The sequence below is a fragment of the Protopterus annectens genome, chromosome 12.part0 (assembly GCF_019279795.1).
Source record: "Protopterus annectens isolate FY-2018-M chromosome 12.part0, PAN1.0, whole genome shotgun sequence".
Taxonomy (NCBI): Eukaryota; Metazoa; Chordata; order Ceratodontiformes; family Protopteridae; genus Protopterus; species Protopterus annectens.
Genome location: NC_056746.1, coordinates 141,061,889 through 141,087,999, shown reverse-complemented (window position 1 = coordinate 141,087,999; position 26,111 = coordinate 141,061,889). Strand labels below are relative to the sequence as shown.

The 26,111-nt window shown below is 42.0% G+C and overlaps 1 protein-coding gene across 2 annotated transcripts in view; it reads left to right on the top strand.

Moving 5' to 3' along the window:
* Positions 1 to 26,111, top strand: part of ABCC1 (ATP binding cassette subfamily C member 1) — a 1,301,041-nt gene that overhangs the window by 775,461 nt on the left and 499,469 nt on the right. For both annotated transcript variants that reach the window (XM_044089159.1, XM_044089158.1), the window contains exon 17: positions 5,625 to 5,801. In XM_044089159.1, coding sequence (XP_043945094.1) covers positions 5,625 to 5,801 — 177 coding nt within the window. The remainder of the gene's footprint in view (positions 1 to 5,624; positions 5,802 to 26,111) is intronic.

The window sequence follows — 26,111 nt, the reverse complement described above, 5'->3', positions numbered from 1 at the left end:
GCACAGCCGCGCCCAATTTACCTCAGATTTTGCAATACTTAACTGAGATGCTTCACAAGGGCCTGTCTTTTTCTTCCATTAAAATCCACGCCTCAGCTATTTCAGCTCATTCTAACACAGAACCTCCCCTCTTCTCTCATCCTCTTCTCAAGTAGTATCTCAGAGGGTCAAAAAACTTGAGACCACCCAGCAGAGCTCCAACCCCTGCCTGGGACCTTAACTTTGTTTTGGAGAAACTCACTCTACCTCCTTTTGAGCCAGCTGGTACTGCAGACTTAAAATTTCTTTCTTGGAAAACAGCCTTCCTTTTAGCAATCTCTTCAGCTAGAAGGATATCTGAATTACAGGCCCTTATGGCAGTGGAGCCTTTCATTATCTTTCATGCGGACAGGGCATCACTCAGGACCAATCCATCCCTCATGCCCAAGGTGTGTTATCCAGTGTGGCTCTTAATCAGTCTATTAATTTGCCAACCTTCTTTCCCAATCCACAGAACAAAGGGGAATTGATTCTGCATTTCTTGGATGTGCACAGACAACTTAGATTCTACTTGGACAGGACTAAACCTTGAAGAAAATCTGAACAACTGCTGGTAGCATTAGCTCTAGGGGCAGAGGGGAAGGCTATTTCAAAACAAATCATTTCTAAATGGATAAGCCATTGCATTCATTTCTGCTATAAGCACCATGGAAAACCTATCCCCCAGGGGATCAGATCTCACTCCACCAGGGCTGCATCAACTTCTGCAGCCTTTCTCAGAGGTGTTCCTACCAGGGACATCCTAGAAGCTGCTACCTGGAGCTCTGTACATACTTTCACCAAGCATTATCAATTACCAATTTTCTCTAACTCCAGAGCAGGCTTTGCCACTGCTGTCTTGCATTGCCTTATAGCTGGCCCTAATACTATATAAACTCCTCCTCCCAACCATAGCTTTGGGAATCTACCCAAATGTAATGACTGCAACAGTGAAACACTAATAACATAGTACAGTTGTGTACACTTACCATAAATGTAGATGTTCGAGTGTATTCACTTTTGCAGTCCTGGTTACCCTCCCTCCAGCCCCCTAACTTGTTCGTTCTGGCTATACCTCTCCTTTCCTTTACTATGCTTAAAAGCCTTTTTGGTGTATTTGCTTTTTGTTGGAGGTTTACATTTGTGTTTTTATGTTTATTTGCTCCACATTAGGGGGGCACCTGACATCTGGGGCAAGAAAAACTGATGTAATGGCGTCGGCTGCATGTTTTTTACCCCCCGATGACCTGACGTCATGGAAGAAGGGATAGCAACTGACGCAGGACCCATGACTTTGTTAATCAGGCCAACTGAGGACAACCTGCCAGCAGATAACCCAAATGTAATGACTGCAACAGTGAATACACTCAAACATCTACATTTATGGTAAGTGTACACAACTGTACCTTTCTGCAGGGGGGCTTTGCCCCCCTACACCCCCCTACTTTAATATTCTCACTCCGAGATTGCACTACAGTGGGGAAAAGGAAATTTTCCCTTACCCACACTGTAGTCCGATCTACGAAAACAGGCACACATACATGGAAGTGCTTTTCGATGTTAAGCGCTTTGGTACATGTTTGTTCGATGTTTTGTGATTCGGACATATGCTAGTTGAGCATGTGTCCAGATCCCACATATATATATATATATATATATATATATATATATATATATATATATATATGTGTGTGTGTGTATATATATATATATATATATATATGTGTGTGTGTGTGTGTGTGTGTGTGTGTGTATATATATATATATATATATATATATATATATATATATATGTGTGTATATATATATATATATATATATATGTATGTGTGTGTATGCAAGCCTACCCGTAACAATTCCCTGGCTATTTCTTCCCGCAGTATTTACTTCCCTGGAACCCTGTCTAGCAGGGTGACTGACATGATTCCAGGAGTGAATTTCCTGTCTCCCATCCACTCATCAAGGTTCCTTTTGAAGAGAGCCAAAGAGGCGCTCTGCTTGACATGTATGGGCAGTCTATTCCAAAGTCTCTGGGTCAGAAACCTATTCCTCCAGCATGTTTTGTTCATTGTGATGACAAGGTTTAGATCCCTGGAGCATGTCTGTTTGAGGGATTGCAATTTCTTTAAGTGTAGGATGTGCAACGGCTTTGGGTTTGACATGGCCTTGTATGTTAAGCAGAGATTGCCTCTGAGTAGACTATATGCGACAGAGTATAGGTGGAGATGTTTTAGACGGTCAGCATAGGTCATCTGCTTTAGGCCTGTGATTCTTTTAGTGAGGTATTTCTGTGGCCTTTCCAGTTGTTGCAGATGTCTTGAGAGGTACATACCAAATGGGGTGTTGTGTTCTATAATGAGTCTAATGAGGGATGAGTACCTCCTTTTTTCTGGATGAAAAGCCCTTAGTGATAAGGTGTGCCACATAGAAGGATTTCCTGACTTTTGTGGTGATGTGGTTATCGAAGGTGAGACCACTGTCCACCTGTGTCCCTAAGTCTCTTATCACACTTTCAGTGTTTAGTGTACTGCCACCTGTGTGGTAATTCATGGGTATATGTTTTTTCCCATAGGGCAAAATTATACATTTCTTGGCATTGAACTTGAGCCCATGGCTCTGGCACCAAGCATCTGTTTCTGTAAGGCCTTTTTGTAGAATATCCACATCATTTGGGGATTCAGTAATGGCTCCCAGTTTGCAGTCATCTGCGAACTTTGTTAGCCAGAGTCCCTTAGTGTTGGCCTGTACTTCAGAGAAGTAGATGCCAAACAAGAGTGGTCCCAGGACTGAACCCTGAGGTACTCCACTTGCCTAGAGCGGGATTTGGAGTCTGCTACTTTTGCAGTGTGGGATCTGTCAGTAAGCCAGTTGGCAACCCATCAAGTGACGTACGGATTAATGTCCAGCTTAGTAAGTTTATCTATGATTCCAGAGTGGGGGATGGTGTCAAGACCTTGGCGAGGTCCAGCTAGGCTGTGTGGACCACCTTACCCTTGTCTACGGCTCTGGAGACTGATTCGAAGAAGTCACTCATGTTCATTAGACAAGATTGATCCTTCACGAACCCAAACTGAGTGGGGTCCAGTGTTTTAAGGTTGCCAATGTCTTTGTTTATAAGTTCCATTATAATACGTTCCATGGCCTTGCAGATCAGGCTCGTTAGACTGATGAGGCAGTAGTTCCCAGGTTCCAAGGTGGATCCCCCCTTGTGGAGTGGGATAACTGTAACTGTACGCCACTCAGTGAGCATGAAGCCTGAGGTGAGGCTATGATTAAACATGACACTTAGGTGAGGTGCCAGTGAGTAGTGCAAATTTTAGCATGGTTTGAGACTTTTTTGCAGTTTCTTTTCTGTGTGCATGTGTAACCTTTTTACACTTTGGTTTCCTGAAAAAGGACAGTTACAGATTGGGTTGTAACTGTCAGAAATATAGGGATCCAATGAAGGTTTCTTGACAAGGATGACTTAAGGCTTTTTTCAAGGTTGATGAAAAAAAAAACTATGCCTCAATGAAGAAAGCAAGACTTGAAGCATTACTGGACCAAAAGCACCAAGACTGGCCAAAAACATTCTTGATGGAAAAGGGGCCACCCATTCACTGGTCACACATTTGAGATGATTGTGCTCATTGTATTCTGGAATATCAAACAACATGTACGAAGCAGTGCATTGGGAGACTGAAACTGTTGGAAATTCCATGGTATCAGTTTGGGTGGATTGGACAAGCTGCTGACTCTTACTGAGACTCAAATAAAACTCTTCTAATGATGACAGACTGGGCTACACAAGGACGAACACAGCACTGTCTCTTTGCTTCTGGTGAGATGTCTCTGGACAGGATTTGCTGCCTTCTTATGAGTAATCTCCGGCTGGTCTTTAGCATAATACTTGTCTAGTTCAAGGTTTTGCTCCACAGATCCACCTGATGCCAATGATGCTTCATTCCTTCCCCTTGTCAACACAGTAGGTGTAGGACTTGGCCACACCAAGTCTCATTCCTCTTAACAGATACAGGGAAACATGATTCGGAGCTAGAAGGTAAAGTGCTTAGAAGAACTACCTGTTATAGTCATTGACCAAGCCATATCAAGGCAATCAGAAACATCCCCAGTGAAAACTGAAGGAGGATGGAAGAAAATATATTGGAGGTAAAAGAGTACACGGAAGTGGTCAGATCAACAGATTGGTTTCACTTGCAAGCTTGAAGTCTGGGTTCTTATCCATTAGGAAGATCAAGGTCAAAGTTAGATCTTGTTGGGGAGGGTAGAGTGGAGTTGGCCATATGCTTCCATGTATGTTTGAAGGAGAAGCAGTGATGGAGGTGACCATTTGGTTTAACAAACCACTAGTATGTCTTAGCCTTCAAGATGAGTTCATTAAAGCATGCATTTCCTTGAGAAAAAGGCATTGTTGATCTATGTGGCAATGTAGAATATAAATCCCTTTGCCTAGTTATGGGATTAAAGCCATCATAAAAAACTCTTATAGTCAGTATACTGGTGAGGGGCACAAACAACCGTCATGGATGGATGAATGATAGCCCCTCCAATTGGCTCTCATCCCTGTGGAATTGAGGATTGTTCACCACATAGGAACAAATGGGCTTATCCATTAGGGGGAGGCTTGATGGTCAGCAGGCATAAGGGCAAAAAGAACCCAGGAGTGGGGGAAGTGAGGAAATATTCCTTTTCAGCTCTCTGTACCTGCTCCCATCTGCTGTTCTGCAACCTCCGGTACCCATATCTTTTGTTTACAGTCTACATTACTGGTGTTAAACTGGTGGTGAAAGCAGGTCTTTTAGGATCTAGGTTTGACACTTATTCACTCATCTTTTCCTCTGTCCTTGACTCTCTGGGGTTAATTAATCTACTGGCACTTTCTTCTCCAGCATTCATTTGAAGGTATTGATTTTTAGCTGTTGGATGCAGTTTGTTAATGTTTGAGCTCATTATTTGATTTGCGTTAAGTTTTCCTTTTACAGTGCTTCTGTTTTATGTAACTTTTTTAGATAGTGGTATTAAATGTAGCTGAAAAGATACAACTGGGCATATTTTTCAGTTCTGTTTGCCTTCACAACATTCCTCCTTTTAGATAATGAGTTTATTACTGCTACCTGTGCATTGTTGCCCAAATAATTTAAATGTAGTGGTAAGCCTCTCAAATACCCAAACTAAATTGGACTAGTTAGACCAGCCAAGGTGTACAACAGATCAAGCACAGCATTTTTCACAATCTGCTTTTATTTTGAACTGTTTCTTTGCCTGTATTGGCTTCATAAAATGACTGTATTCTGAAATGTCAAACACAAACTTTTGGGTTAAAGTTGGGTCCCTTTCGGACAAATTGTGAAACATTGTCTTACCAGAATGGGATCTACCATTGGTTCTGCATGGCAGAGTAAGTAGTTTTCCTCACAGTATTCATCAGAAGTTATTAGAGTGAACCTCTGTCTGTCAAATATAGCTCAACAATTTGCCCTGCACAGAGCCTCGTTTTTGCTGCATTGTCATTTGTTTGGAATAGTCTGATCAGTTGTGAGCTGCTTTTCAATTGTTTGATAGATTTAAACATAACTTTGCATTACTCACACATTTCTCTCTTGTAGGGTTCTGTAGCATATGTTCCTCAGCAAGCTTGGATACAGAATGCAACTTTTAAGAATAATATCATTTTCGGACAAGAAGTGAATGAGGACTGGTATAAGCGTGTAATTAAAGCATGTGCTCTCCTACCTGACCTAGAAATTCTGCCTTCTGGAGACACAACTGAGATTGGAGAAAAGGTTTGGCTTAAATAAAATTGGCTTCTGCATGGCGTTTGAAAGATGAATTTACCATTCTTGCATTTTTTTTTTCCTGCTTTCCTGATCTGTGCTTGACATTAGTGAGCTTGTAACCAGTGGTACCCCACAGATGGACCATCTTTTTGGTAGATAGTTTCTTTCACCATATTTAGGGTGTGCTACTTAACTGCCCACTCAGGCAATCAGAGGAATGTGTTTTCATTTCAAATGTGTATAGTTTGCCTGTCCATAGTTTCATTGTATATAAAAATCAGTTTGATCATAGACTGTGCACCTTGTCAGTAACCAACTTCAGGCACTGTTGCACCTTTCAAAGGGGACAAGGCCTGTACATCCCAGAGTAGATTTAAAGGCACCCATCAGGTTGTTATGTCTGAAGGCCATTCCAGGACATAGGGAGGTGCTGGCTGATGAATCTATCCCTACACTTAGTTTTATTTATTTCTTGATGTAGGTTGAGATTTTTAGTTCCAGTGTTTGCTGCACTATTCGACTTATTGAGGGAAAAGGAGGTCAAGGATGGCAGGATCCCTGAGGGTATGGTTAGTGAGGGACAAATCCCCCAACCCCCTTCCCAAGAGCCTATATGAAGCTGAGGAAAGGGAGGATAATTCCAGTCTCTCTGGTAGCTAAGGTTTTTGAGGCCAGAGGTCATTTTTTTATTTTTGTATTTTTTTTAATACATCTAGGAAGGCGCAGTCCAAAAGGAGCATTATATTTTATGTGGGTCTCACCAGGGAAGAATGTAAGGAAAGATTTCTTAACCTCAGTGTGTCCACATAATGATCAAAAGAAAGGGTGCTATAAACTCATGCACCTAGGTCTCTTACCAACATGCTTGACAGCAGGGTGTTTTCGATGTGGTAGGTTGAAGTAATTTGCAGTTTCCAAAACGAAATGGTACTGCATTTCTTGATATTTAATTTAAGCCCTTTTTTGCTGCAACAGGGTGTTGACTGTTCATTTTGAAGTTAGGTTGACTTGATAGCACACAGCTTTCCATCTCTTGTAAATGTGGTTTACTGGAGATCAGTTACCAGTTCTGAGGTAAGAGAAATAAACACCAGACAGGAGAGAGCCCAACACAGATCTCTGGGGTATGCCACTGGCTACTTCTGACTGAGGAGGTATCACCAACTTTGACAACTTACATTCTGTCCTTAGCCAGTTTGCTATCCATGTTAACACATGGGGGATTAGTGTTCAATGCCATAAGTTTATTTATTATGCCATCATATTGATGTCAAATAGCAAAGTCAAGATAGGCAGCATGGAGAGTATGCTCACTGTCCACTGCCTACGTGGCCTTTTTTTAGCAAGCATGTCCTACATTTTACAAAGCTGAATTGCTGATGATTTATGAAGTCGGTAATGATATGCTCCACGGCTTTACAGGTAAGAGTCATAAGGCTAATGGAATCTGCAGTTTTTGGAGAATGTCGTGAACCTACCTTTGTGGAAGTGCATCACTACTGGAGTGCACCAGGATACAGGGACAGAGAGTGTAGCTAGGCTTTCATTAAACAGTTTAAGGAGAAGTGTTTCTGAGTGTTCCTTAAGGGCATGATTCTTGGTGATAGCGGAGGGGGGGGGGGTAACTCTGGGATGACTGGAGATCTGTAGATAGTTTCAGGAGAGATGTTAGCTGTAAATTTGTTTACTAGTATGTTAGCAATGGAGAAGTTCAGAACAGTATTAATTTTTCTTAATTTTCTAATGCAACTGAAAAAGGACTTTAGTTATCCTTTGCATTAGTTGCTAGCCTGAGTTCAGGGGATGCTTTGCTGATCTTCATGGTTAACTTCAGTTTCTTAGTGATTTTTTTTATTATTTTTATGCAAAGGGGTCCTGACCCTACATGTTTCTTTCTTGCTTATTAAGCAGTTTGTTGATGTAGACTGACCACTAAGATTTTTTTTTGCAATTTACCACTATATTTGGTTGTAGTAGGGACTGCCAGGTCAATTCAATGTATTTGTCTAAGTGGGCATAAAAATCCTTAGTGTTAGGAAGCTGCATATTCCAAGTCAACTGTGAAGTTTTCATGGGTGAATTGATAGATTTTGTCATGTAATTGCTAAATCAATGTGCGTTTATGTGCGAGAGGGAGTTGAATATGATAGATTGAGAGTCCACAAAACCATGCTTAGCAGGTTTGCCAGAAAGAATGTCTCATGCATGTAACCTTTATGTATTAAATCATTTAGAGATGACTTCTGCTTAAAATATTTTTTTTTTATAATTGGGTTAGTTGTGCATTCAAGTAAAAAAATGTTGTACACCTGACTGTAAAACTAATTCTGAACTCTAAGATTATGGGTTCTAGTCCAGCTGTGAGGATTTTCTTAAGTGAATCGCTTCCATGTGAGTGGTATATATGGGGGTCACTGCACAACTGGAGTATGCAGCCCTTCTGATACAGCATTAAACTAAGGTCCTTTCTGCCCAGAGTTGTTGCTATAATGTGGTGTGTTGAGGTTTAAGTAAAACAGTTCAAGATAATGTCAGAAAAAAAGAAGAGAAGAGGAAATCTCTACAAGGTGTCTGCCACATTCCACTTCCCAAAAGACTGTTGGGACATTTTCTAACTGTGTGTAGTGAAGGCTGTGCTTACCGGCTGCTGTTCCCCAGTTACTTCACAGCTAGTATTAGCACTGTGTGCGCACCACTTTAGGATAAAGTGTTAGTCTAAACATGGATTCTTAATCTCTTTTCAAATGCATGATACAATGGTTGGATCTGGATGTATTGCCAGTCAGTACTGTGCTCAAGTACTTGTCTTGTATAAATGTAAATTTGCCTATGTCACAAGTGATGATTCAGTAAAGGTGTTTTTAAAGTACATGTCCAGCAAGGATTGGGGGTTGTCATAGTGGTTAAGGTATGTATTTATATGCAAGATGGAGCTGAATATGATAGCATGGAAGTCTACGAAACCATGCCAAGCAAGTTTGGCAGAAAGAACCGTACAGATACAAGGTGTACAGGGTTTGATTCTCAAATTTTGGAAGTATAGCTGGGCTTAAAAAGGCCCTCTGGGATCCTTTACCCTAATAATAACCTTTGAACCTACAGTCAAGTATTTCATCAGCTATGAGCCTATGAACAACCTCATGCTGTGGTTTCAGATATTTCAGAAAGGGTTCCTGGTTTGTTGTAAGGTTGTGTGAACAAATTTCTGTGCCCTTTCTTACACTTTTCTGTTTACAATCTTTAGTTGCTTGTAGCTGTAAGTGTTAATTTCTTTACTTTGCAGTTTAGAACTCTGGTTCTAAATGGCAGCCAGCGTACAGACAGACAAAAAAGATTTGTAGCAAATTCATTTAGAGCAACCATCAAGTCCCATGCATTGCATCATAAAGCACATTATGGTGGATACTGTTCAGCTTTGAAGGTTATTTACTTCCCTCTGATATCCTTGTGTGCTGTTTGTCTTCATACTTGGTGCTTCTGTTCTCATATCTCAAGATTCTAACTTAAAATTCCTTCCATACTAGTTACGTGGCTTCCCATTTGTATCCAGTGATGCTGCCTTTCATAAAAGTATTAATTTTCTTTGTGCAGCCCAGGCTGAAGGAATTTTAGTATACAGTCTTTTGAAACTGTTGCTAACATGATTATTAGCTTGAATAAAAACTTAAAAAATTATATGAAATATAAAGGGTTAATTTAGAAATAATATAAAATGCAGGAAAAATAGTAAGTGTGCTGGAAAGGATATATAGCTTAGTTAGATATTGGCATCCATGCAAAGGCGTATGTTATTGAGAAACAAAGTCTGTAAAAATTACTGTGCAGATGGCAGCTGGAAGGACATCAACGGAGTAAAGAGATGCAACATCAAGTTTCAGATAGTGCTGGAACACCACGTTTCAGATAATGCAAGACTGATTTCCATGGATCATCAAACTACAAAGAACCAAGGACAAGAGAACAAAGGAAAACTATTATACAAAGAAATAACTGTTATACATCAGACTCCGCGAAAAAATATCAGACTTCAGACTTTTTGGTATAAATATGAGTGTAATAGTAAACAAGCTTTGGGAATTTGCCATAGAGAGCTGACAGCATCTGTGTTGCATGCTTGTAGATCCAAAAGGAGAATGTAATAGTAAAAAATGCGTATTAACTGAAGCAGTGTCTCGCTGTATTTATTGTACTTAGTACTATACCGTAATAAGATTAGTTGATCACAATAAGTAGTTAAATATACTTTGGTATGCTTGCATGTAAATGCAAGTTACAGCAAGAAACAAACGGAAGACGTCATATAATTTTTCATAGGCTTCCCTATGAAGAGAAGTCCAGAGACTACTCTAACAGCACAAACAAGAGATTTTTACTGGGACATACTTAGCCATTCTTTGCTTTTAAACTGTTATGACCTTCCTGTATATATTTTTTCTAAAACTACTGCTGACAAACTTAGGGTAGTATCCCTCCAACTGTTGTCTTAAGCATGAAGTACAGAATGCGCAAGGGAAAAATTTTTAAATGCCACCTTGAGGACCTACAGCTTGAAGAAACTAATCTTGCCTGATCCCACAGATGTAGTTCAACACTTGGACTAGTTCTGAGAAACCAGACTGATCAGCTCAGCCCCTTTCAGCTTTCCTGAGTCTAATTCCTCTTCAGTTCCTTTTATATTTTGCTTCTCACTGCCTATCTTGATCTTGTTTGCCACATCCAGCTTTTGCTTCACTAAGCAGCCTTTGACTGAATTTTCTGATGTAAAAATGATATTTTATTTGAGTCTGTGGTCTTCTACAGTCATTGTCCATTTGCCCCAATGCAGTGGTGGCTGGTGACCTCAAATTAAAGGGGGGCTGCAGGAGACCGCTGAATGGGTGGGGCCAATGGTAAGGGGTGTGGCCAACTAGAAAGGGGTGGAGCTATGCTCAAAACCACAGCAACTCGAACTTTGAATACGCTGCCCTGGGTGCCAAACCGTCATTACGAGAGTCCAGTCAAGACAAAATGAAGTGTAGAAGAAAAATATTTCAATGCATTTGGTACATGACAACTTACTTAATATCTAGATGGAAACACAAAGGTTGTGAGGCATGATAAATAAATTGCTTTTTAAATACATTACTGGAATGCCATCCAAAATCATTTATAAAAAAAAAAGCAGCACTCAGCTCAAACCACTTCTCCTTGCACTGCAGTTCTAATTATAATTTATATTCAGCTTTAAAAAATTACCAAGTAACATGCTGAAAGTAGCAATCTCTCTGATACCCCCACTTGAAAAAATGTTTCTTATCCAAAAAAGACCTGCTGCCTGACAACAACTATCTACTTGTTTCATGGAGAACACATGATCAAAGTAAAAAATGAACAGCAAACAAGAAACAAGCTCAAGATAAATTGCTTAAAGGATTACTGCACAAGTTATGGACAACACACAATAGATTGGCATTCTGTTTAGTTTACGGGTAAAGCCTGCAAAGATAACTGCAAGTCTCCAACAAATATAATGAGCTTCTGAAAATACTGTAATCCTGTCCTGTATTACAAATAGTGTCATATGCATTTCAATACCTAAGACTTGTACGTTATCTAGTTATGTAAATATTCTCTGCATGGCAACAATGAAAAGGCTTTCAATGTTGGTAATTCTTTAACAATATGCTTATTAAAGCTTACTTGCATCTTACAATCTCTGACAAGCTTACCTGATGTTCATTAAAGCACTGCTACTTTAATACAGAGCAACAGGGCACTGCAACAGCATGCAATTTCTGAATAATAAGAAGCATAAATCAACAGTATAAAAATATGATAGAAAACCAGGACATTCTGAAAAATCAAGGACAGATGAAAAGCCACTGTCTTACTTGTGTCTACCTTGGATGGGGGAATACTCTGCACACTTACACTGCATAACTGCTCCTTGCCTTGCTTGGACACATCCGGAGCCACTACAATGGGGTAGGTCACAGTTTGAAATGTCTCTGGCTGACTGTGATGGCTCTGACACTCATACCTCTCAACCTCAGAGTAAGAAATCTGGACAAAGCCATACATAAAGGCCCAAAAATAAAGACAATTTTTAAATATTGCTCTTATAAACTTAGAAAGATAATGGAATAGCAGTAGGTCTTGCATTAGTATGAATTTTTGAAGGGTATGAAATCTGAAACTCAAATGTCTGCCATTATTTTCTAACTTCAGTCTTTAATGATTTGGTACTAATTTGCCAGAAAACCTCAATTTTATGAAAAACAGACCAAATATGTTATGCAAAAATATAAAATTGCCACACAATACAGCTGGGAACCTGTCAAAGAAGGGACACCTTTTTAAAATTAGTACTGTTAACTTGAACAGCTGACGAAATAAGAGCATCTACATGCTTTTCTGAAATAAAAGTAATCTATAACTCTGATCATTACAGTTATTTATAATTGTAAACCCTCCACATTTTCTTCCAAAATTGTCATTTTGCAGAGGGATTATTTTGAGCCAAAATTGGAGACAGTTGTGAGGTTTGGATATTCCTAATTCTATAAAGCGGTTTATTTGCACGTAACTCTCAACCTCTTAATGCAGGAAATCTGGATAAGGCCAAATATATTTGGGGAACATACAAACAGTACTAAAAAGACAGTTGATAGAATAACAGGTCTTGCTTTAGCGTGCATTTTTCTGAAGGGTATGACGTCTGAAACTCAATGTCTGTCATTATGTAGTGACTTCATTCCTAAATGATTTGGCAGAAAACCACAAATTTTATGAGGAACAAACGAAAAATAAGCAAAAATCTATTCATTCTGCAAAATTCTGGACAGTTGCGAGGTATAGTTCAGCCGGGGCTGTCTGAGTTTGCTGCCCTCCCCCCCTCACAAAATCATGGTCGAATGGAGCGTCCCCCCTGCAGCCATTCCAATGTCCCATTCCTTCGTTATTTCACCCCATTTGCAATAAACACTGTAATGTGCATACTGCTTTACTTCTGCGATGATGTGGATTTCATTTGAAAGTTTTATTTTATATTTTACAACACAAACCCTAATAGATATCTGCTAAACAAAGCAATGCAGTCTCACAATGAAAATAAACTTAGCATTAAAACTTCTCTAATTCACAGCAAATGGAAACTTGTTGGTTACTCTCCAAAAATTAGCAACTTCTAATGATGACACAATTCCGTCAAAGAATATACTCTCCAAACTTTATTTAAGCTCCAAAACATCCTGCTTTTCGTTGGTTTACCTAACCAACTTCAGCAGAACACACGTCACTAGTATACGAAACCTTTTGTAATTTAAAAATGACCACGTGGTTAATTAATAGCATAGAACGTATTTACAATCTGTTAAAAACAAATATCAAAAATGTAAAACATAAAGATAAGCATAAAAAGCTTCCATCAACTTGCAATAGACTGTTCTAAGAACACTTTAACATTCACAGCTACGGAATACTGCAAAATAGATGTTATGTGATCCTATCTTGCCTACATTCTGTACTGATGGGCTCGGAGCCGATCCCTCGGCTCCGACTCGGCACGCTTATGCTATAGAGCGAGGCCTCTTATTGGCTGAGCTATCTTTATCCCAGGATGCACCACCACTAATTCCCCAGATCTCATTTGCCGCTTACAAGCTTAGACGTGGTCTCAACTTGGCTGGGCTAAGTACTATTTATTTAGACTTTTCCTGTCAGGAATTTCCTAGTTTTCAAACCAAAAGCTGTTTTAACGGCTATTCTTGTGATACGTGTGTGTATTTGCTTTTTCTGTTGAGAAAATTGTTATATTTTGTGAAGGGAAGGTTTCCGTTTTAGTTAGAGGGGCCTTCCCCTTTTGCTATTCTAGCGTTTTTTGTGGCTAGTGTTTATTAGTGGGTCAAGTACCCGTTTTAGTTAGAGGGTCTTGACCCTCTCTTTCTGTGTTATTTCTTGTTATTGTGTAAAAAAAAAAAAACTTTACTTTTTGAACTTCTAGCTAGTTTTTTTCTTGTTATTTGATAACTGTGTTTTCTCTAGACAAACAAAATGTCCAAAGAACATAAACCCTCCGGGTTTAAAAAATGCACGAGGTGTGGTTTTAAGATGTCCATAACGGACGACCACTCCTCGTGCGTTTACTGCTTAGGCGCCAAGCACCTACAAGAATCTTGTAGCGTGTGTCACGCCTTTTCATCAAGGGTTCTCCAGGAGAGGAAAAACAAATTAATCCTTAAGGGATTAATCAAGCCATCCTTCGAGGAAGCTTTATCTTCGTCACCCTCTCCTTCAAAAAAGAAGAAAGTGTCGGCTCCGACCAGTCAGTCGGAACCGACTGCCAAAAAAACCTAGGCAGACTTCTCCATCGGCTCCACGGACTTCGGAGCCGAGGGTGGAACGGTCTGCCTCGATGCCTCCAGCCTCGACCCCTCTGGTCTCGGAGCCGAGGACTGGGGCATCGAGAGGCGGGTCACCTTCATCGGCTCCACTGATATTGGAGCCGATAAGGGTTACCGGCTCAGACTCTTCCCCCTCGGAGCCGAAGTCCTTATCGGCACCGAGGGAAATTGCCTTGAGATCTCCCTCGGAGCCGATAGTGGTAGAGTCCATTCGGAGCCGGTCCCCGAGTCCTTTGGAGCCGATGGAGAAATCGGTTCGGGCCCGATCGGTATCCTCCAGATCATCCAAGATGTCTGATTCGGACATCGACAGGGTGCTCGTAAGACTCTTCCAGTCTCCGGTGTTCCAAAAGCTAGTTTCGGCTCCAGCCCATTCGGCTTCGGAGCCGATGGTCCACTTCCCTACTACGGTTCCTCCTCCAACAGCTTCAGCACCGTTGGAGCCGGTGCTGGTGGAACCGGTGGAGGTTTTAGGGTCAGGCTCCAACTCCGGCTCTTGGGTCGGAGTTCAGTACACGGACTTCTTCCGTCGGCCCTGGGGGGGAGGCTTCGGAATTGATGTTTTCGGTCCCAAGTCTCCCTCTTGGTGCATCGGCGGCGGGACTGCCGTCCACTGTCGTGGCCACGGAGGTGGGACCCCCCCAGGATTCTGGTGGTCCTTCCTTCAGGGCTATGAGGAGTGCGTTAGCCAAATCTTCCTTGGCTACCTCCACGGTCTCCCCAGCTCCTTCCCTGCATACCGAGACTGGGTCTTTGGCAGTCCCCCTGTCCTTAGACAGCGGAGCCCCGGGGCCTGAGGTTACCCCCACTGGGGTTTCTCCCCCTCCTGGAGGTCCTTCTGAAGCCTCTTCGGAAGAACCCCCCAGGAAGAGATCGTGCAAGAGGAAGCACGTTGACTCCCCTGATGAGTCTCTTACATCAGACACTGATCTCGATGATGCAGAGGGGTCCCCTAAGTCGTCCTCGGATGATGTCTCCTTTGCAGACATCCTGGAAGCCCTAAAACAACGAGGCGGCTGGCAGTCCAAACCTCCCTCTGCTGATGAGTCGGTGTTCCTGAAGGCCTTCGGGGCTCAGCCCTCCGCCTCCTGGGTGTCTCCGCCCTTCGATGAGCTCTTGGATTTGATCTGTCGAAGGGCATGGGAACACCCAGACTCTGTGGAACCGGTGCCTGCTCGTCCGAATAAGTTCCTCTCGGCACCCACTGAAAAAGAGTTTCTAACTAAAGGTGTGGCTGTAGATGCTTTGGTGGTGGCATCTGCTACCCAGCAAGATGTAGCAGAGGCTTCGACGTCCGTCCATCCTCCTAATAAGGAGTCTAGGAGCATGGATCGGTACGGAAAGCGCACCCTGAGTTCAGCGGCCTTTACATTGAGGTCCTTGAACTACCTTACGCACTTTACCAGATTTCAGAGGGATCTGATTAAAGAACTATCCGATACCCTCTTGGGTAACCTGCCTGAGGAGCTGGCCCAGACGGTTGGCTCTCAGCTGGCTACAATGTCGTCCATCTCAAACTCGTCCATGAGGCTCATTTCTTATGTGGCCGAAGGGGCGAGTAGAGCGGGTACAGGCATTGCTCTACGGAGACAAGCCTGGCTCCGCCTGTGTCATTTCGCTGGAGGCCTTTAAGTCTTCCTTTGCCGACGCCTTTGATGGGTCCTCCCTGTTTGGACCCAAGGTAAAGGACACACTGACCCGCTGTGAACAGGAGGGTAAGACTCTGACTGTCAGGGGCACGATTTTCCACTCCCTTTTGGCCTTATCCCAAGGCTAAAAGAGGAGGGAAAATGTGGTTCCGTAGATCTCAGAAGCCTTACCCCTCTCAGCAGGAGGATTCCCCTTCCAGAGGCAGGGGAGGGGGAAATTCTTCCGGAAGGCGCCGTCCCAGAGGCGGCAGAGGCCCTCGCAACACTGGAGACCGCGAGTCCTTTCGTGGCTCTTCAGCCTTTCACAGTCCCTGAGGGATTGCCCGACTGTGCAGCTCCGGAGCCAGTCCAGGGTCGTTTCTCGAAGCACCTAAAAGCCTGGGAAGGTATCACTCAGGACCGATGGGTGCTTCGAATTATCGCCGGAGGTTACACCATCCCATTCTCTCATTCCCCCCCCCCTCAGTCCAAAAAAATCCCGGACCCGCCACCCAGTCAGCGGGATACTGCAGCCTCGGAAGTTTCAAAGCTGCTGCAAAAAGGAGTCCTCCAACCGGTCCACGCAGACCAGATCGGATTAGGGACTTACTCAAGATTCTTTTTGGTGCCAAAAAAGACCGGGGACTTGAGGCCCATTCTGGACCTCAGCATCCTAAACCGTTCAGTCAGAAAGTCTAAGTTCCGAATGGTCACCCTACAAACCATTCTCCCATTGCTGGAGAAGGGTGTTTGGATGTGCTCCATAGATCTCAAGGACGCTTATTACCATATCATGGTACATCAAGCGTCCAGGAGACATCTGCACTTCAGCCTAGGAGGCAGTCATTTTCAGTTCCGTGCGCTGCCCTTTGGTCTCACCACAGCCCCCAGGGTGTTCACCAAGTGTTTGGCAGTCGTGACTGCTCACCTGAGAAGTCTAGGATTCCAGGTGTTTCCGTATCTAGACGACTGGCTCCTAACTGCCACCTCCAGGCATCTACTACTGCAGAGCCTTCAAGCCACTATATCACTGGGCAGTTCCCTTGGAATCACCTTCAATTGGCCAAAGTCTGTGTTGCTGCCATCTCAACGAATAAGATTCATAGGGGTAGAGATAGACTCAAACTGAATGTGGGTCTATCTACCTACAGACAGAATACAAACCATACAGACTCAAGTTCGAGCCTTACTTCCCAGGTCCAAAGCTCCAGCCAGGATGGTCCTGCAGCTATTGGGATCCATGTCCGCCACGGTTCTTCTAGTCCCCTTGGCAAGGTTGCACATGAGAATTCTCCAGTGGCTTCTTTCAGCTCAGTGGTCCTTTCAGGAACTCCCTCTCAGTCACCTCATATGGATCACGGAATCTTGCAAACGGGACCTTCGCTGGTGGCTCGTGCCCTCCAATTTGGATCAGGGATGACCCTTTGTTCTACCTCCTCCTGCGGCCACTTTGACCACGGATGCCTCCCAGATGGGGTGGGGGGGGCATTCCCTGGGCAGGTCAGTCCAAGGCAAATGGCACCCGGAAGAGACCCTACTTCATATCAACATCCTAGAAATGAGGGCAGTACTTCTGTCCCTTCAAGCCCTTCACGATTATCTTCCTCAGGGCGTAATTGCCATTCACTCAGACAACATGTCAGTTGTCTGGTACCTGAACAAACAGGGAGGGACCAGATCCTATCCTCTTTGCAGAGAGGCCATGAGAGTTTGGGAATGGGCAGTCTCGACCAAACACTTTCTAGTGGCTACTCACATACCGGGCAAGTCCAATGTGATAGCCGGCAGATTGAGCAGAACCATCCTCTCTCCTCACGAATGGTCTCTGAATATGACAGTTGCAAGTCAGATTTTCAGCAAATGGGGAGTTCCGTGTTGCGACCTCTTCACGACTCCTCTGAATGCGAAGTGCAAAGAATTCTTCTCTCTAACCCCGGCTCCGGGGAAGAGCCCCATGGACGCACTAGTCTGTCCTTGGCCCACCGGCTTGCTTTATGCCTTCCCTCTAGTTCCTCTCCTTCCCAGGGTGATTCAAAAGGCATCTCTCTTGGGGAGCAAAATTATCTTAATTGCTCCTTACTGGCCTCGTCAAGTATGGTTTCCCTACCTTCGGAAATATGCTCTGGAAGGTCCATGGTTCCTGGATCAGATCCCAGATCTGTTGGTTCATCAGTCGGGACTATTCCACCAGTCCCTGCACACCTTAAAATTGACTGCTTGGCTCCTCTTCCGACTATAGTCAGGAGTCATACATTGGATTCAGAGGTTGTACACATATTATCTTCGGCCCATAAGTCTGCTACAAAGAAACTGTATTCTAGCAAATGGAAAAGATTTGCTATTTGGGCTCAACTCCGGGGCCTGGACCCCATCTCTATTCCCGTGGCAGAAGTACTAAAATTTTTAACTTCTCTTTTCAATCAAGGCTCTTCAGTTTCTACCATCAAGGTCCAATTGGCAGCGATTTCCAATTTTCACGAATCCATAAACCCACCTTTAATGAGCAACAGATTGTGTAAGACCTTCTTGAAAGGTGCTGCTCTATTAAGACCTCCGATTTCTCATCCTGCACCTCCATGGGATCTCAATATAGTGTTACGCGCCTTGACTTCCTTCCCCTTTGAACCGGCGGCTACATGTGATCTAAAGTTTCTATCATGGAAGACAGCTTTTCTGGTGGCAATTACTTCTGCCAGAAGAGTTTCAGAGCTTCAAGCTTTGTCAGTAAAACCCCCGTACTTGGTTTTTCACAACGACAGAGTATCCCTCAGGCCAAATCCTTCCTTTGTCCCTAAAGTTTGTTCCAGTTTCTGCTTACAACAATCGTTAGAACTTCCAGTTTTTTTTCCAAAATATTCTAACAAAGCGGAATTCATATTCCACACACTAGATGTCCACAGGCAGTTGCGTTTTTATTTAGACAGGACCAAACAAACAAGGAAAACAGATCAGTTGTTTGTATCCTTTGCAGACAGTAAATTGGGCAAAGCTGTCACAAAGGTCACTATTGCCAAATGGATCAGGGACTGTGTTACTCAAGCTTATTCCTATTCTAACAAAGAGCTTACCACCCCTGTCAAAGCTCATTCTACAAGGGCTATGGCTACTTCGATAGCATTTCATTCTAAGCTTGCCATTAGTGACATTTGTGCTGCAGCTACATGGTCTTCCCCGCACACTTTTATTTCCCACTACAAATTGGATGTGGCATCTAGAGGACGAGCTTCATTTGGTTCCACAGTGCTCAGGAGTGTTTTCCAATGAGCCACCCAGGATTTAGGTGCTAGGGACGCTGTCCCATCAGTACAGAATGTAGGCGAGATAGGATCACATAACATCTTTTAGTTATGTACTTACCATAACTTTAGATGTTTGGGATCCATCTCGCCTACATTCCTAATAACCCACCCTCCTTCCCCCTTCCTTGGAGATCAGAGGATTTCAGAAGGTCCGAATCCTGTTGTTTCATCTTGAAACATCTAACAATGTTATATAAACAAGTTGTGCATGTGTGCATGAATGCGGACAAACAAGATCTGGGGGATTAGTGGTGGTGCATCCTGGGATAAAGATAGCTCAGCCAATAAGAGGCCTCGCTCTATAGCATAAGCGTGCCGAGTCGGAGCCGAGGGATCGGCTCCGAGCCCATCAGTACAGAATGTAGGCGAGATGGATCCCAAACATCTAAAGTTATGGTAAGTACATAACTAAAAGTTTGTTTACATTGGTCATCGGTGATCACTGAGTGAAGATGTTACCAATAAAATATACATGATTTAAAGGTACATTACTGTCATTCCCTTATTGTGGTAACTAACTGTCAATGCAATTAATTCAGGGCTACGATGTTGCGGAAGGAACTCTACAGTAAAAACAGTAGCTTGTCCACCCTCCGCTCTGCATGCACCATGCATCTCAGACTGTTTACAGAAAAAATGAACACAAGAATCACAGTTTATGGGCATGTTCCATTACATACAATCAAAACCACCACGTTTACTGGTTGTAAACTATCATGTTGTTTATAATGACTATATTATGTGTATAACACATTCACTAAGACAATATTAAATTAAAATTATTATCACTAAAAAAGTTATTAAAGCTAAAAGATCTTCCCTTTTCCACTTTGATGGTGTGACTTGCGTAATGTTGACACACCTTATGCTTCATAGTTACTATAAAAAACTAAATATCCTACATCTAAAAAAAAATTTAGATCTATCTAGATTAGATTAGATTAGATTATAGATTTATCTATAACATGTTTGCTTAAATTGAGGAGTATGAAAAGATAAGATTTTATCAGCATTCTGAACAATGGATTGCTTTGTCACCTTTTTAATACACTCATGGAGTATGTGTAGGGTTTAGCGTAGATAGGGATGACTAAAGTCCTGATTTCGAGTTCATGCATAATATATAATGTAGACTAGTATATGTACATAATATTCTTCCAACATTCTTTGGATTTAGGATGGAGTCTTAGTACCAGCGGTATATATAGGGATGGTATTACTCCATTTTTCAGAGTTTATAGTTTTTAAAAAATTTTTTAGATGTAGGATATTTAGTTTTTTACACACACACACACACATACACACACACACACACACACACACACACACACACACACACACACACACACACACAAACCTCTGTCCTCCTTAAACACAAGCGCACACACACACACACACACACACACACACACACACACACACACACACCTCTCTGTCCTCCATAAACACCCTACCTGTTTCTGTCCTCCATAAACACCCTACCTGTCTCTGTTCTTCATAAGCACCCTACCTGTCTCTGTTCTTCATAAGCACCCTACCTATTTCTGTCCTCCGCAGTGATCCTGCAGCCTATTGGTCCTCCATAATGACCCGCGCATGCCGTTGGGTCTCCCGCGAGATGTGAGGAGGCTGGAGCCTCCTGCTGTTGGTCCAGCCTGCAGGCGATGCAGTCTGGTTTGTGCGGTCATCACCGCACAGACCTCTGGGCTGGAAGGGCGGAGTTTCCTGCCTTCCCTATCTGAACTGCCTAACAGAGCAGTCTGGAGCTCGGAATGCCTGAGCATGCGTGCTTGGAGTTCTGGTCTGCCTAACAGCAGTCAGGAACTAAGCACGCATGCGCGGAGTCCGAGAATTTTTATTTTAATATGTTCTACAGTGGGGAGAATGGGGAATTTATTTTATCCATTTTACAGGTGGGGGACCCATTTTACAGGTGGAGGGGCTGCAGTCCTGCAATCCTATAGCATGAGCCGCCCCTGCCCCAATGTTTGAGTGCTAGTGTGTCTGGGTAATATTTCATTTTTCCTTTCATTTGCTGCTAGTTTGGATGTTACTCCCTTGCTTCACAGGCTAGGGTTACCATTTTATGTAGACTTTCTACCTTTCTTTTCTTATGTCTTGTAGGCATTTTGAGTTTGTGTTTAACTTGGTTAGTGCTTCATTTTGTTAATTAAGGATGAATATGCAGAACAAGTCAGATGGACATCTGTATTTCAAAAAAAAAAAAAGAAAAAAAAAAGCAAGCTAGATATTTGGACATAAGATCCTGCCGTCGGATAAGCAGAATTCATGTCACCTCTTCAGAGGTAAATCTCCCAAGTACTCACTGTTCCACTTGTGATATTTTTTAAGTGCGGGCATTGAATGGCCATAAAAATAAGCTGATTTTGAAAGATGTGTTACATAGCTGGTCTGAGCTAAAGCAATCTCTGGAAGATTAAGGAGATTCTGAATAGTCTTCCATGGCTTCCCCTATTCATTCCAAAGTTACCAAGGTTGAGACACTTGATGTATGTTCACTGGTACAGGTTTACACAGCCTCAGACATTTCTCATAGGAAGCGTCTCCGGCGCCTTTTAGTTTTTCCTTTTTTTTTTTTTTTTTTTTTTTTTATTTTATGCATTTGTTAACCAAGTAAATGAACTTGGACGCAAGTGCCCCTTCTCAGGGGTGACTTGAGCACGGTCTGGTTCAGTGATTTGCTCAGAGTTAGAGTAGGGTAAATGAAGGAGGAAAGAATGAAACCTTGTATCATGGGCTACAGGGCATAGTTCATTAACAGTCAGAGATTTAACCTTCTGAGCTGCCAGATATTTCTTTGGTGTTCAAAGATGAATGGTTTAGAACCTTACCTCATACAGACCACCTTTTGCTGATTCAGTTAGGTCCTCTTGCAGTCATCGCAGTCCCACCATGTCAGTGTGTCTGGACCAGAAGAAGAAGATGAGGGCCCTGGTCAAAGCTTAGATTGATATGGGAGCACTGTCATTCCCTTTAGTTCTATGATGTTGAGAGGGTTGTGCACCCCCCCCCCCCATGTGGATGTCTTGTCTCCTGTGGAGCCCTGGGAGATTTGAGTTCAACAACCCAGCTGCAAGTTCTTCTGTCCCTGCTGATTGCCTTTTTGGCTTCAGTGCTGACTTTTCCTTTAGTGTTCATGGTACCAGTGATGGCTTGTGCAATATTAAGCAGTGCTAGAGCAGACTGTGTTTGTGCTTGAAGAGTTTACCCCTTGGTGGCATTTCAGGTGACATTGACCTCAACATTTGATTTAAGCCCCATTGCCTCCTATGCCTATATCAGTGGACTTTTTATTGCCAGTGGCTGGAGTGACAGCCTCAGTGCCAGTTTCTTAAGCACTGGACATCTTGACACTGGGTGAGTCACCATTAATGGAAACAGTCCAGATGTAAGTGCAAATCTGCTTATTAAGTTGTGCATTACTTTTGTAAACTTACCAAGGAACCTTTTATCCTACAGTGTGAGACATTGATGGGTCCACCCTATTCTTTATGCTGAATGATAAAGGTGGCACAAAAGTTATTTAGCAGTTTATTTTTCATGTGTGCCACATTTTCACTATGCTCCTTACTATTATTTTGTGTTCGCTTTCATATATCATCCTCCACTCAAAATTCTAAGACATAATCTGGTCGTCATTTTTTTCATTGGTCTCTCTTACTTTTCTTATCCTTCATTGTTATTGCTTTTGATCACTCCTTTGTGTGTGTAAAATGATTCTTGGTTTTGGCCTTTAATGCATTGCTGCTTAAGAACACCACAGTAATGGTCTTTCCCAGTTAACATGGGATGCTGTTACACTGCACCCCATATTTTTGTATTCAGTATTATCTGTTCCGTCTGTACTTACCCAGTACCCCACTCCATTTGTCTCCCTGCTATAGCTTGTTTGAAACAACTTTAGAGATTTATAGAAACCAGCCTTGCCAGAAACTCTTCATCTTTGACTGGATTGACTTCATACATTTTCTTTTTTTATTTTGAAATGCAACTTACTTAGTTTGCAGTCCCAAAGTTACTGGTTCTTCTGAGATGCAGTCCTTTATTCATGCAAATTTTACAGTCGTGTTTTTCCCAAAAGAGTTTTGCATCAGCTGCCAAGAAATTGTCTTTTGCAAATCATTCAGAATGTCCATTTCTGCTTTGGAGGAGTTAATGGTGATGCATTTTACAATGAGATGCATTACAGTTGTCTTGCGTCATTTCTATTGCTTTATCTTTTGTCTTTCAGGACTGTGCTGTGTACCTCTCATGTCACTTTGAAAGGTCTGTATTTCATTTCCGCTAACAATATCCGTATGTTTCTTATTTAGTAGGGACTTTCAAGCATTCCATCTGTGCCCCCAGCTTTTCTTCATTATTTTTACCTCAGTAACCTCTTTTACATAATCATACTGATTGTCTTTAATCTTTCTTTCTTATCACACTTTTTCCTTTACAAGTCTTTAGTTTGTCTTGAGACATCTTCCATTTTTCTGGTATATTGTTATCTGGGAACAACTGTATGTGTTTACAGCAAAGAATGTATTCAGACAAAACATCTGAACAAAAATGGCAAATTAATTTGCATGTTCTTGTTTTAACATTTATTTGTGGTTAAGCTATGGAGATAATTAAGTTTGCTGTTGTGATGGTAGGGCACTGGGATTTGCTGTACTGTAAAAATATTGACTTTTCTGGTTTGTCTGTCAGCATTTTCTGTGTTGCCTATGGGAGGCAATCCTGAGTTTGGCTTAAACTGATTGTGAAGCAAAAGCTGCAATTTCAGTTGGAAAGTCTGCAAGTTCACTCAAAGCTATTGCATATCATATGATTACTTTTGTGCATTATTACAGTCATTATAATTATAGAGGATTATGATCAGGTCTGAGATCATAAGCAGCTTATGATGTGTTTGAAACATGAATGTCAGGAAGTTTACTTTGAGGGCGAAACTCAAGGGGCGAGTCTTCGATCATTATTCTTTGTAGTGCATGGAGCTTTATCTACTCACTGTACATGCCTGTTACTGGAGTAAAAAAGATTAAGTGTAGGACCGTGAAGTGTTCTATTGGTTTTGAAAGACTGGTAAAGCACTTGACAAAACTGTCAAATAGCTAGCAGCATATCTCTCATCTTATTTGTTTAAGAATTCTGGACAAATCCAAAAATAATATGGAACAATGGATCACAATCGGGCACAGTTTTTAAATAGTGCTGTAATTCACTTAAATATTAAAAGAACAACAGGCTTTTCTTCAACATGAATTTTGAGAGCAGTAAGAAACATTTATCTTTAATATCGGACATTACTGATTGACTATAATCCACCGTGATTTGCCAAAAAAATAAGAAAATCTGCAAAGAACAGGGCAAGACTATGAGGCAAAATCAAGGACATTCTGCAAAATGAAACCGTTCAGCGGTATGGCCAGCAGGTTGAAGTAAAGTACCCCTCTATAGAAGTAACAGCTTTGAAAGCTGACACTTCATTCATCCTGCCACATTTTCTGTTTCTAATCAAGCTTGGGTCGATGGGCTGTAGTTAAGGCTTTATCCTTTATGCCACCTAAGCAGTACGAGAACCAATCTTCACAGTGCTTTGGTATCCTCATCAAGCTTTTAAGTACCTGTTAGCACTGTTATGTGCTTCCCTAGTTCAAAGCCCAATCTTAACACATTTATTATTTTCAAGATCTCGAGTGTTGTCATGGTGCTCCATGCAGTACATTATTATTTTTATTATTGTTGCAATTATTGATTTTTTTAATAGTATCATGTTTTAACTCAAGACTTCTTAAATTGTGTAGGTGTATCCATTATATGATTTTTTTCTAGAAAGACAATTTCTATACCTGCTAGCATTATGCTTTTAACCAAGCATTACAACTAGAATGTTGATTTCATTCATTTCTTCTTTCAGTATGTATTCTGGACATGACTGTGAAAGGAACTGCTATAGTTAATGACTTTGGTAAGCCTGGTTTGCACTTGGTGTGTTTTAGAGTGCATAGAGGGGTACCAGGAATCACTGAATGTTTAAGGGTGCTGTGTCTTGAGACTGTAATGTCTTGCCAGTTCCCTTCCTAGAGTGTACCTCTTCTCTCAAGGAGGACTAGGCCGTTCAAGCCTCTGATGAATCTATGAATGTCCATTCAGTTATTCAGGTTATGTTTGAAGGATAATAGTGTATCACCCTACTTTGTCTGCAGGGGGAGTCTATTCCATAGGTGAGGAGAAATGCTGAGTAATGAATCTGTCTCTTCAACTTTGTTTTATTGATATGCTGAAGCAGTTTTAGATCCCTTGTTTTGATATGTGTGGAATTGATTTGTGAAGGTACAAGTGATGCTGAACTTTTGGGCCCCTGATTGCTCAGAAAGTGAGGCGTTGGTCTCCTCTGAGGAGCATGTAAGACGCATTAAAGAATCAGTGTCTTTAATCTTTTCTGGTAGTTTGGGATTTTAAATCTGTGGTCCTGTTAGGAGTCTTTGGGGTCTTTCCAGCTGTTATATGTCTGTTGAAGATGCATTCCAGAGGGGATGCATTCTATTATTGGACTGATGAGTGCTGAATACAAGAGGACATTAATCTTTAGATCTTGATGATGTTTCCTTGGTTATTTCTCTACAACCATTGCTACATGGTGATCAAAGGAAGAGGAAATTTTCAATCCAGGTTCCCAGGTCTGTAACTGCATTAAATGAGATGTATGCTGGAGGTTTATCTGCCAAATGCAACAATGTTGCATTTCTTAGTATTTAATCAGTACACCAGGCATTTATCAAGTGCAAGTTCCTGTTGGAAGGTTTCTGTGTCAGAGGGGGATTTAACAGCGACTCACAGCTTGCAGTCATCTGCAAACTTGTTTAGCCCTGGGTCTTGTTTTTTATTGTGCAGGTCAGAGAAGTAAATATCAAACAAGAGCTGTCGCAGCACTGAGCCCTGTGTGACACCACTGGTCACCTTCATGTCCTCTTGATGCTAACCATGCCACTTGCACCATGT